Source organism: Diplotaxodon limnothrissa, linkage group LG9, assembly GCF_057381915.1.
Source record: "Diplotaxodon limnothrissa isolate DT_005_m linkage group LG9, D_limnothrissa_male_GT1.1, whole genome shotgun sequence".
Taxonomy (NCBI): Eukaryota; Metazoa; Chordata; class Actinopteri; order Cichliformes; family Cichlidae; genus Diplotaxodon; species Diplotaxodon limnothrissa.
In genome coordinates this window covers 12,905,633-12,916,682 of record NC_140604.1, presented here as the reverse complement: position 1 = coordinate 12,916,682, position 11,050 = coordinate 12,905,633, and the positions used below count along the sequence as shown (strand labels likewise).

Here is an 11,050-nt window from a genome sequence, read left to right as displayed (position 1 = left end):
AAGTTGACTGCATACTACTTCCCCCATGTCATCACAGGTCCCTCAGTAGGGGTTTACTACAAAAGTTCCACTGTTTTTGTATGGCGTTATTTTTGTGCCACTATTCTGAGCGCACGTTAAAAAAAATAATAAAAAAAATTTGCAGTTGCAAGTATTGCATTTTGAGGAGAAATTTATTTTGAAAACGTTTAGAGCACTTGTGCAAATATGTGATGTCTTGATGAATCGAGCAGATATTTAAAGTTTACACAGCACCATTCTCGCATGAAAATATCTTAAAAGTTTATTTTGTGACCCAGAAAGAGTAATATTTCAAACTCTGCCACTCTGTGCTCCTGCGCCACTGCCTCGTTTGAGTTTTGGACGAAATGGATTCTGGGATATTGCATTTCGTCACGTCGAGCTGATTGGAGACCAAAACAGCCAAACACGTTTTTTTTTGCATCCAAGTCTGTGATTGACTGGTTTTGTGGCACAAATATAACTGTGTACAGAAAGGGTTGAGCGCGCACGGGCAGAAATGTTGAGAGCGCAAGCAACACATTGGAGCGAGCGCAAATGCAAAAACTGAGCGAGAGGGGCTGCGTGTGTGTGTGTGTGGGGATAATAGCAAACACTGAAATACATTTTTTGCACGCAGCAATGAAGTTTGTTCACTCAAATTTAGCTTTTCTTCGCTCAAAATAAATTTCTCCTCAAAATGCAACAGTCGCAACTGCAATTTTTTTTTTTTTTTACGTGCGCTCAGAATAGTGGCACAAGAATAACGTCATATTTTTGTTCCAATTAACATTACAAGGGCCAGTTTATTTTGAGTGGGCAACATGACTGCCCTCTACTGCTGACATGAGGAAAAAAGGTCTTACAATGCATTCACTGTAGGATACAGGTCATGAGGAATGGTTTCTTTATTACAATGTTTACAGAGACTTTATAACAATTAGCTGCTGGTAACATCCTCTGACATGCTGTCCTCAGGTCTAGTTGCGTTTCTTGAAAGCTGAGGAGAAAAAAAAGGACTGCTGCATTTTATTTGAATAAAGAGAAATTTTTAATAATACTAGTTCACAGGTTAATTTGGTCTCGTGGTATTTCAAAGTCCTTACCTTTTCTTTTGGTTTTCTTCTTCATGATTTTCTTCTTTTTCTTGGGTCGTGGGTTATCCCCATCCTGCACGTACACAGAAAATGCATCAAAACCACATTAAGACTGTAATCTAAATAAAACTGAGCCACAAAGCTACCATTCATACTGTACAAAGATGGGCCTGTTAGCAACACTTTGTAGCTACTCATGGTGCCCAGGACAAAATCTAAACATAGCACATCGATTTTCCAAGACTTCCTAAATACACACAGGGGTTTTTCCACATCTGCAGGCAGGAGAGAAGACTATCGGCAAGAGGCTGAGCGGCCATTACTCTGACTTATTAGTGCTTTTTATGACAGCAGACAGTTAAGACAGGAAACAGAACAGAGCCACAGCATGCCAAACCTATGTAGGCACGAAGTGTAGCTGTTGCCAGCAGTACTGCACCAGACAACTGAGTCACCACAGCACTCAGCATTTTAAGGTAAACATTCCAAACCTCTTGAAAATATCCAACTGGAGCCTTCTGTCCGATTGTGTGCTGGTAGCAGCTCAGGTTTAATCCCAGTCAGTATAAATGATGAAGTCTCAGTTCGGTTTAGAGATTAACCAATAAACAAGGCAGAAGCTCAAAATCAAAATACAATAACGCAAACACACCTGCATCGCCTCACCACCGGTCAGAGCTGTGATGTCACCAAAGTGTGTTATACTGCTCAGCTGGTTGGACATGGCCATCATGCCCCTCTTCTTGGTGTTCCTCTGATGCTTCGGCACATTGAGACGCACCATCATCGACTCCTCGTAGTTCTTCCTGTGTTGAGGTAAACACATACCATTTACACAAACCACCAAGCAAAGAAAAAAGAAAGATGATGCTGCAAGGTCTTGCTGAAAGACCCCTCAGCACCGTATCACCCCAGTAGAGCTCTTTACTCTGAGACTGCTGGTTTACTTGCACTTCCCAGGACATTTAAAAGTATAATGGGAAGCAGAGCATTCAGCTTTCAGGCTCCTCTTCTGTGAAACCAGCTCCCAGTCTAGATTTTATGTGATTATCCACCTCTATGCATTTAATTATTAGTTGTTATTAATCTCTAATGTATTTTGACTTGTCTTTCTCCCTTCACTCTGAGCCTGGTTCTTCTGGAGAGTTCTTCCTTTTTAAGGGATTTTTTCCTTCCCACTGTTGCCAAATGCTTGTTCACAAGGCCTTCTCTGACTACCGGGTTTTTTTCTGGATTATTGTAGGGTCTTTAAATCACAATATGAAGTACCCTGAAGTGACTGGTGGGATATTCTGCTGTATAAATAAAACTGAATTCAATTAGAAGTTTATCTCACAACACTTCCCATCTAAATCAAGTAGCAGACATTATGACCACCTAACACCCATCTGTGTGTAAAGTAAATGAGCAGGAACCTGTGGAGCTCCTCGCGGCTCTCCCGCTCGCTCTGGAAGTCCCGTTTGTCTCTGATCTCCTCTGGGGCGTCGCTGTACTGCTGCCTCAGCTCCTGGATCACAGAACTCCGGAGTGCTGCTTGTCGATGACGCTCCAGCTTGGCCTTCTTCTTGTCTGCCTCTGTCATGTCACCATCTGGATGTAACGGGTTTATTTTTTGGTTAACAAACAAGCAGGAGAAAGAAAAATTTTTTTATAAGCTTGCTATAACAATCCCACCCCCCACCCAAAAAACCCCAACAACAACAAAAAAGAACCTAACAAAAAACCCCAAAGCAGTATTGAAGTACTTTATAAAGCAGACCGGTAACATTACCATAATGCACTGGGGCAATCTTTGGTGGTATATATTTCTTGCCACTAGAGTGGGCTGCTTTCTTTTCTGAAGCTGCCTCGTTCTCTGTTTCGTCTTCAGACTCAGATTCACTGAGCTGCAAAAAAACAAACAAGCATTTATCTTTCCTACTAATACAGGAAGCTGATGTTTGGATGCATGTGTTTACAGTTTGATAATGTGACTGGAAAAGAAGGAACCGGAGCCGTCGTGTTACTCTGGTCTTACTTTGCTGACGAGATTCTCTGGATTGGGACGCAGCTGCAGTGGGTCATTTTCAGCTGAAATCAACAAAAGCATCAGACACGGTTACGCCTACCATAAGTGGATAAATGCAAATCTTGCTGTGCATTGAATCTGATACGCATCCTTTCAGTCAAAGCTTTCTTAGACTGCACAGTTCTGAAAATCTGATCACTTCGGTCTTACCTAAACTGCCGGTAACAGCCGTGCGCACGAGTTTATCAATCTGATACTTCAGTTTGTGGTCTAGAGGTCGCATCTTCTCCAGGATCTTCAAATAAACAACAAATCAAGATTAAAATAACACGTTGACTGCAGAGAAATCGAACAGCGTCACTTTTACAGCCTCTTACCGTTCTGATTGTGACCACTCGGTCTAAGGCATCACTGTCTTTTATTTTGCCTCCTTCCGTCTTGATGCTGATCAGGTGAGTGAGGTCCTGGAGATAGAAGAGCAGCAGGTGGTACCGAAGGTCCAAAAAAGACAAACCCTGCAGGAGGAGAAGGCGGACAGATGGTCAGAAAGGCCTACAGACTGCACTTCTTTCCCTGATCTAGAGAAATGAGAAATCCTGCAGGAAGTGTGTCAATACTTTTATTTAACACAGCCTCATTAAAGAGGATGCATCAGTCTTGCCTGCTCCTTTCAAACCAAACTGCACTTTGGTCAGATTACCGTAAAGACTGGACCTGAGGAGAACTAGCATTTCAAATAGTCGTTACGCACCTTCGACGTTTCCAATGCCCCATCTTTGACTTTAGTCAGCAGCTCACGGACAAGACCCGTCACCGAGGCCACCTAAAAACAAAACTTAGATTTATCTCTTTATTACGGCCACAAACACATTATTTCTGAGTTAAACTAAACATTACGGGATTATTCTTTTTGTTTTTAAGTTCTTACCTGTTCAGTGAGATTATTCAGCAGCTCTACAGCTTTGGGCAAATCGCTTTCAATCAAATCCTAGAAAGCAGTTAAATTACATGTAAGAGATACAGTATCCGAATTTGTAAACAGTGTCCGTACTGAAATACCAGCTGTTCGACATAAAGGTTTGTTAGCTCGTCAGGCTAGCCTGACGGGCTAGCCTGACGAGCTAACAAACCGCTGTGGTCCTCTTTAAAGCACCGAGAAGCGTTTTCGTATATTTGTACATACTAAAGTATAATGTTCTGTATGTAAACACGATATAACGGCTTAATATATAACAAGGAGGTAACTCAATTTCACTCACGTTGTCAACAGGAGCAGCCATTTTAACGCCACTGTACCCTACGGAAGCCGCAGCGGGACAGCAGTGATAGCTCTAAAACGGTTACAGATGTTACTACTGAGTGAGGCAAAAGAATGGGACACCAGTAGCTTAAATCACTTCTATATTACATCTATCCATCGTGTAGTGTTTTACATACTGAACGGGCCTGGGTGTTCAACAGGGCCCGTCAGCAGTGGCAAATTGATGTAATCATTTTTAAAGCACACATGATTGTATTTGTTTTGAGGAGATCGGGTAAAGGTGCAAAGTTTGGTGTCTGTACATAAACAGCTGCTGAAATTTGAACTTGTTAGATTTGCTGTGCCCTGTGAGTCTGCAGAGCATCCTTGGGGGAAGCATAACCAAGCAATAGTTCAGGGTTCTCTGATTCAGCCCAATCACAAGTTTGATCACAATCAGAAAATTGAATCAAATCTTAAAAGTGGAGAAAGTGTCTGTCTCCTCAACCCCACACGAGAGCTGATTCCAAAATGGCATCACAAGGAAGCCCGCTAAGTTCAAATAAAATGCTCTGACTGAAAATAGGATATGATTAGGTAATCGTGATATGATGGAGATTGGTTATTTACGAGCATATGTGAGGATTTTCACAGAACTGAATAAAGCTAGGGGACCAGTATGATCTATCGCTCTAGTCCCAGTTAATACTCTCCCTGTGGCATTTCAGATCCGCTGAAGGCTTTTCAGAGAGCCATTAGAACAACATAATATGGAATAAAAGCAATCCAGCAGTCATCCAGGATTTCATGGTTTTAACTGGATGTTAGTGATTTGGGTTTCTCTCCGGCCGTGGAGATAAATATAACTGGGTGTCATCTGTATGCAGTAGGGATGGGTATCGTTTAGGTTTTATCCGATACCGGTGCCAAATCGGTACTTTTGAAACGGTGCCGGTGCTTAAACGGTGCTCGAACCGGTGCTTAAAGAATGGAGAACACAAACTTTGTCCAAAAACCTCTCATGTTCAGCTGTTTTTTGTTTTGTTTTTTTGTAAAAAGATAACAATGTTAGCCTTTTCTGCAGCTATGGGGCATATATGGTATGACTCTTGGCTGGAAGCAGTGCTTAAACAATGGGAAAAAAACACAAACTTTGTCCAAAAACCTCTCATGTTTAACTGTTTCCCACTTTTTCTTTGGTCATTTTAGCCTTTTTGGCCAGGGTGAAGGGAGTATCTGCCATCAAACAAGAAGACAGCCGCATGTAGCTATGATGATGTTTGCTAGTTCACCTTACATGCATTAATGTAATAACGTGGTTAGCCTACTCAACGTAAATTACACTCGAACAACATTAAGCGACTCACGCAGAGAAGAACGGCTGCTGCTGCATCAATATCCTCATCATTTCTGCTACACTGGCAGGGCTAGGGGCCAGGACTCTATTCTTCGGGTTTTTGGGGGATGTTGCTCCGGGTCCGATAATTGGCAACCCACCCAACGTGCACAGTGTGAGGTCTCGCAGCAAGCTATCAAATACGGCACATTTCTCGGCTTTTAAAAAAAACGCTATGCGTCGCCAGGTGTTTCATCGGATTCGAGGTGTTACCTCCTTTGACAGTATCACAGTATCAGCTTAAAGCACTTGTTGCTGCTGAGTTTGCATATTTTGCTGTGAAGTACAACCAGACTTTTGACCGCTTCGCCTTGGACATTTTTAATCTGTAGCTCTGCTCTAACCTGGCCCCGCCTACTATCCTGGGAAACGTAAAATGATTGGCTAGAAGTGTATCACAGCTCAGGAAAAAAAAAGCACCGAAATAAAGCACCGAAATGTGCGCTGCTTTTCGGTCTGGTTACTACCGTTTATGTCAGAACCGGTGCCATCATGGCACCGGCCACCGGTACCCATCCCTAGTATGCAGTGTTGGAGTGGCTAAGGGTTGTATGTATACCATGAAAAGCACCGGGCCCAGCACAGGACCCTGAGAACCACCATGAGTAACTTTAAGGTGTAAAGAAGGCTCATCGTCTTTATAAACAATTTAGAATCTATTCAAACAAGTGCCACACATTTTCTTTAATCCCAGTGACGTTCCACTCTCTGTGCTCTCATTGTGTTGTGACCAGTGGTTTGACATTGTGCTGAGGTCCAGTGTGCTGTGTCCGTGTTATGGTGACCTAGAATTCCTGATGGAAACCCATCAGATATGATCTGCAACTGCATCAAGGCTTCATCATCATCATCATCATCATCGCCTTTATTTATAAAGCACTTTAAAACAAAAACAGGCTTATAAGAAGGAGTTAAACAACACCAGCCTCAAAGCCTTAAATGTTGATGGTTTTGATGAAGTTACTTCAGAGAAGCTTGTCTATTGCTGTGAAGAAGGCTTCAGAAAATTATTCCTGCTGTTCTCCATAAAACTCTGCAATAACTCTTGTTTCTGTGACGGATGAACTCACCTGTCCGGCACAAGAATCCACACACAAACTTCTGCATTACAGCTTCATTCAGCTGTTTCTTAGATTTAGAGTGTTTACATTATTTCTTAATCCAATTTGCACTACTCTCTTGCACAATCACAGTCATACTATGTACTATGTATGTGTATATATGTGTGAAATCTTTGCACTAGTATTTTATTCTTTATCCAGCTGCTGTAACACAATAATTTAACCTTATGGGATCACTTAAGTATCTGTACAGAGGAGATGGTGTAAATGTAAAAGAAATGGGAACACTTCTTTGTTTCTTTTTGTTAATTTAAGTGTGTGTGTGTGTGTGTGTGTGTGTGTGTGTGTGTGTGTGTGTGTGTGTGTGTGTGTGACAGAGGGGGAGAGAGAGAGAGAGAGGCAGGGAGAGAGAGAGAGAGAGAGAGAGAGGGGAAGTGATTGTGATAATTGAGGGCCACCTGTCTATCTCCTGTCTTTCAGAGCACTGTCAGCCACACAGCCTGAGGAGGACCTAAAGAGTATCCTGAGAGTTTGTGGAGCAATCGGTCATGGTAAGTGAAACTGTAACTTTGTGAATTTGTGGAGAAATTTGAGCAAATCGGTGAGAAATGCAACCTTACCGAAGCGTCAGGGAAGACGAAGCGCGCAAGAGATTCGACGTTTCTTTGAAATCATGAGGAAGAAGAGCTCGACAGTGGCATGAAATAATTTACTCTTTCAATATAGTTTGTAGTCTATGATGCAAAGACTGTACGTTTAAAAGAGAAGAGGGAGGGTAAAGAGAAGATGGCAATAGCAGCTTACAAACTAAGGCTCACAGCAGTGCTGTCAGAGTGTTTCCACGGTTTATTTGTAGTTTAATTTATTATGATGCTGTTTGATTTTGTGTTAGGGTGTATCTGAGTGTAGTAACCTTTAAAATAGAAGAACGTGTGTACTGTGGCAGAAACATCCCCATTTACCATCAGCGGTGGAAGAAACACTGAAATCTTCTTTCTGAAGATGCCACACCTAAATAACTTCTTTATCCGTCTTACATCACTCAAAAAAAAGCAAGCAGGCAGTGTAAGGTTGAACGAACGAGCATGTTCAACGTGTAGCATCAGGACAGAATGTGTGACCGCGTAATTAAGCAAGTCAATGTTTTGTGTTGCTGAAAGTTTGTTTTATATATTGTAGTTAATTGACAGCAACATTCAAGCAGTATATGTATTTTTTAATGCTTAAAGTATTAAATGAGTGTTGGAAGTAAACCGAATCTTCCTCTGTCTTCTTCTACAGATGTCTGATTCCAGGGTGTCCTCGGTCATCCAGGAGTGGGTGAGCTCCTTCCCAGGTCAGGTGCACAGCCAGACCCTCAATTCTGTTGCTTCCAACTCGGCTGCTTCCACCAATCAGATGACGCAGATGGACATGATCTCGTACGGCCAGTCTCAGGGGATGATAAGGGGGGGTGGCGATGACAGAGGGGCCGAGCAGATGATGGGACTATCGTACCTGCCGTACCCGCCGTCCTGCCTTGGCAGCGCCGCCAGCCCGGTGAGCACAAACCACCACCAGAGCCACGCCAGTACTCAGCAGGTGAGAGAAGCATTTAACAGCAGGTCACGAAGTGTTTCATACAAACCACACTCACCCACCCCACTCTCCCACGGCTTTAACGCATGTGTGCTGCTCACTCCAGGACTTCTCCCCCTTCCTCCTGCCCACTCTGCGGGCCCCGGTGACCAAGAGGAGCATCAGCAAGGATAGCGCAGAGTACCGCCTGAGGCGTGAGAGAAACAACATCGCGGTGAGGAAGAGCAGGGACAAAGCCCGCAGGAGGATCCTGATGACCCAGCAGAGGGCCGGCCAGCTGCAGGAGGAAAACCAGAAGCTGCAGATGAGGATAGCACAGCTGACACAGGAGCTGGACACTCTGAAACACATCCTGTCACAGCGGCACCTGCAGGCAGCCGAGGAGGGAGCAGCCGGGCAGTCCAGCATCTGAGCACAGCCCGAAGCCTCGTTTGTACCTGATGTTAACGTCTGATTACAGGCTTCACAGTGTGCCTCAGTAAGGCCTGCGAGAGTCACAGTGAAGCACCTGTTCGAGCATTTTCACCAACAAACATTTGTGATCATGACAAAGTCACTTAGAGGAGGTAATGCTGGGTATAAAAGTGGTTAACTGTAGTTTTATATTGTAAAGGAAACCATAGCTTACTGGCAGTGTTGTAGCTACTATTTAGTACACTGATGTCCACATTTTTAATTGTTCTCTTACCCCCAAACTTTACATTTCTGCACCTCACATGTTGAGCGTAAAAGATTCAAAATGGCAAAATGAACACTTCCAATCTGCTGAGAGCTTTGATACACTCTGACACATTCAGGGTCACACAAAAGGAGCACTAAATGTAGCTTCTCATGACAAGCACCCAAGATTATCTGCTGAAGTAGACTAACGCCTTCAGACAACTCGTTTTGTGATATATAAATAAAATGAACTGAAGTGAATTATAATGACTGCTGCAGGAGGTGGGCTTTATGATCTGTATGTAACTAATGCTAACCTGCTAACCTGATGCTACTGTTAAAGTGCATCCTGTTGTACTTTTGGTAGCTAAGCTAAGCGTTAGTTAGCTAAACCTTACCAAACCTTTGCTTTAAAATGAGAGTTTATGGGGTTGTAAAGGCTAATAATGATAATAATAACAACAATAATATTATAGTCAAAGGAGCTTGGAAAGAAAAGCGTCTGGACTTCTTTAAGTTGCTTGAAGACGTTTCACCTCTCATCCGAGAAGCTTCTTCAGTTTCACCTCTCGGATGAGAGGTGAAACGTCTTCAAGCAACTTAAAGAAGTCCAGACGCTTTTCTTTCCAAGCTCCTTTGACTACGATGACCTGGATGACTGAGAACCTTCACAGAAATAATATTATACCATCCTCCATTTTTATTGAATATAGAACATGTAGATACACTGGCTACTGATACACCTCCTGTGATTGGACAATCAAAGTCAGTGAGTGTAGTTTAGTGTAGGAAAACAGCATGTTTTGTTGGAAATTAGATCAGTAGAAAAATGAAATCAATTGGAATAATAAAAGTTTGGCTAGTAAATAGCCTCAGTAGCTATGATGCTGCACAGCAGCGTTTTTAGGTACTGTTACTCTTTGGTCTGAATGTAGAGGCTATTTATTTTCTAATGCAGGAACTTGAGGCACACAGCAAAAAAAGAAAAAAAAAGAGACAGAGTCAATAGCGAATTTTAGTCATGTGATGGAGGACTTGAGTTTAAACTAAAATGCAGGTGTAGATATAATAAAAGGTAAAACAGTGCGCTGAAGGACACAACCTGGTCATTTGTTTATCTCCAGATTGGAAATGGTGGTTCCTGTTCACATATGGGTATAACTCGTGGACCCCTTTAAACAACGGGGGGGGGAAGAGTCCCGCTATGTGCGTTGGACCGGAAGGATATGATTTGATTTAATAAACATTGCCTAATCATCTACCTGACTTTTACCGTCTTCGTCAGAGCTGATTGTAAGTGTTGTTGCCCAACGGAGTTGCACAACAACCTGTGGTTTGAAGAGGATTCGATGAAACAGAGAAAAGAGCCTCTCTCTTCTAAAATACAGCATCAATCACCAGTAAATAGAATAGCTGTGACTAAATACATGTGTGACTACTTGAAATGTTTTCAAATGTGTAGCGAGTAATACACTGTTAAAGTGAAAAGTTGCAGTGCTGCCAAATGTTTTTTTTTAAATAAATAAATGATTGCTTGTGCCTATATGAAGTCATTGTCCTCTATGTGTCATGTTATCTGAACACACACACACACACGGGTTGTAGGTTGAGGGGTTCCTCAGATACTCTGTGCAATAGTTGCAGAGCCACTCCTCACCCTCTTCTGCCTTATCTAACACCGAGTTGTGTAAATGATGCGTCTCATTGGTCCTCCGGGGCATCCTTCACCCGGGGACACGGCGTACGCCTGTCACATTATTTACCATAAGTTGTCTACCCACAGAAACGGACGTCATTGCCATGGACCGTTGTGCACCAGCGGTTTCCCTTTGTGGGATGGGCAAAGATTTCGACACAGCGGAGGACGGAGATGAGGAGCGCAGAGATAGTATCAGTGTTTTGGGCTGCCAGGGCCTTCCTGTGGCTGTGATGGTAGTGAAGGGACACAGAGATAGGAGCCAGAGAGGAGGAGGAGGAGGGGGTGGGGTGACGAGCCAGACCCTTAAAAAA

The 11,050-nt window shown here is 43.0% G+C and overlaps 2 protein-coding genes across 2 annotated transcripts; one reads left to right on the top strand and one right to left on the bottom strand.

Moving 5' to 3' along the window:
* Window positions 1-747: 747 nt before the first annotated feature.
* ngdn (neuroguidin, EIF4E binding protein) lies at window positions 748-4,415 on the bottom strand. The gene is made up of 11 exons (XM_085361977.1): window positions 4,365-4,415; window positions 4,034-4,093; window positions 3,857-3,928; window positions 3,483-3,620; window positions 3,316-3,400; window positions 3,115-3,167; window positions 2,869-2,983; window positions 2,513-2,687; window positions 1,750-1,903; window positions 1,107-1,170; window positions 748-1,000 (listed from the first exon to the last, which is right to left on the bottom strand). Exons 1-11 carry the CDS (start codon window positions 4,383-4,385, stop codon window positions 981-983), a joined length of 957 nt encoding a protein of 318 aa, XP_085218103.1. The 5' UTR covers window positions 4,386-4,415; the 3' UTR covers window positions 748-980.
* Window positions 4,416-8,083: 3,668 nt separating this feature from the next.
* Window positions 8,084-8,792, top strand: cebp1 (CCAAT/enhancer binding protein (C/EBP) 1). The gene is made up of 2 exons (XM_085361976.1): window positions 8,084-8,383; window positions 8,487-8,792. Exons 1-2 carry the CDS (start codon window positions 8,084-8,086, stop codon window positions 8,790-8,792), a joined length of 606 nt encoding a protein of 201 aa, XP_085218102.1.
* Window positions 8,793-11,050: the final 2,258 nt, after the last annotated feature.

What these genes read in the sequence shown, in the direction of transcription:
- ngdn (XM_085361977.1), bottom strand. Translation starts at nt 4,385, where the DNA reads ATGGCTGCTCCTGTTGACAAC. An exon ending in TGAATAATCTCACTGAACAG is followed by an intron (nt 3,929 to 4,033) that starts GTAAGAACTTAA and finishes TTTTGTTTTTAG; the next exon opens with GTGGCCTCGGTGACGGGTCT. An exon ending in GATTGCCCCAGTGCATTATG is followed by an intron (nt 2,688 to 2,868) that starts GTAATGTTACCG and finishes CGTTACATCCAG; the next exon opens with ATGGTGACATGACAGAGGCA.
- cebp1 (XM_085361976.1), top strand. Translation starts at nt 8,084, where the DNA reads ATGTCTGATTCCAGGGTGTCCTCGGTCATCCAGGAGTGGGTGAGCTCC. An exon ending in GCCACGCCAGTACTCAGCAG is followed by an intron (nt 8,384 to 8,486) that starts GTGAGAGAAGCA and finishes TGCTCACTCCAG; the next exon opens with GACTTCTCCCCCTTCCTCCT.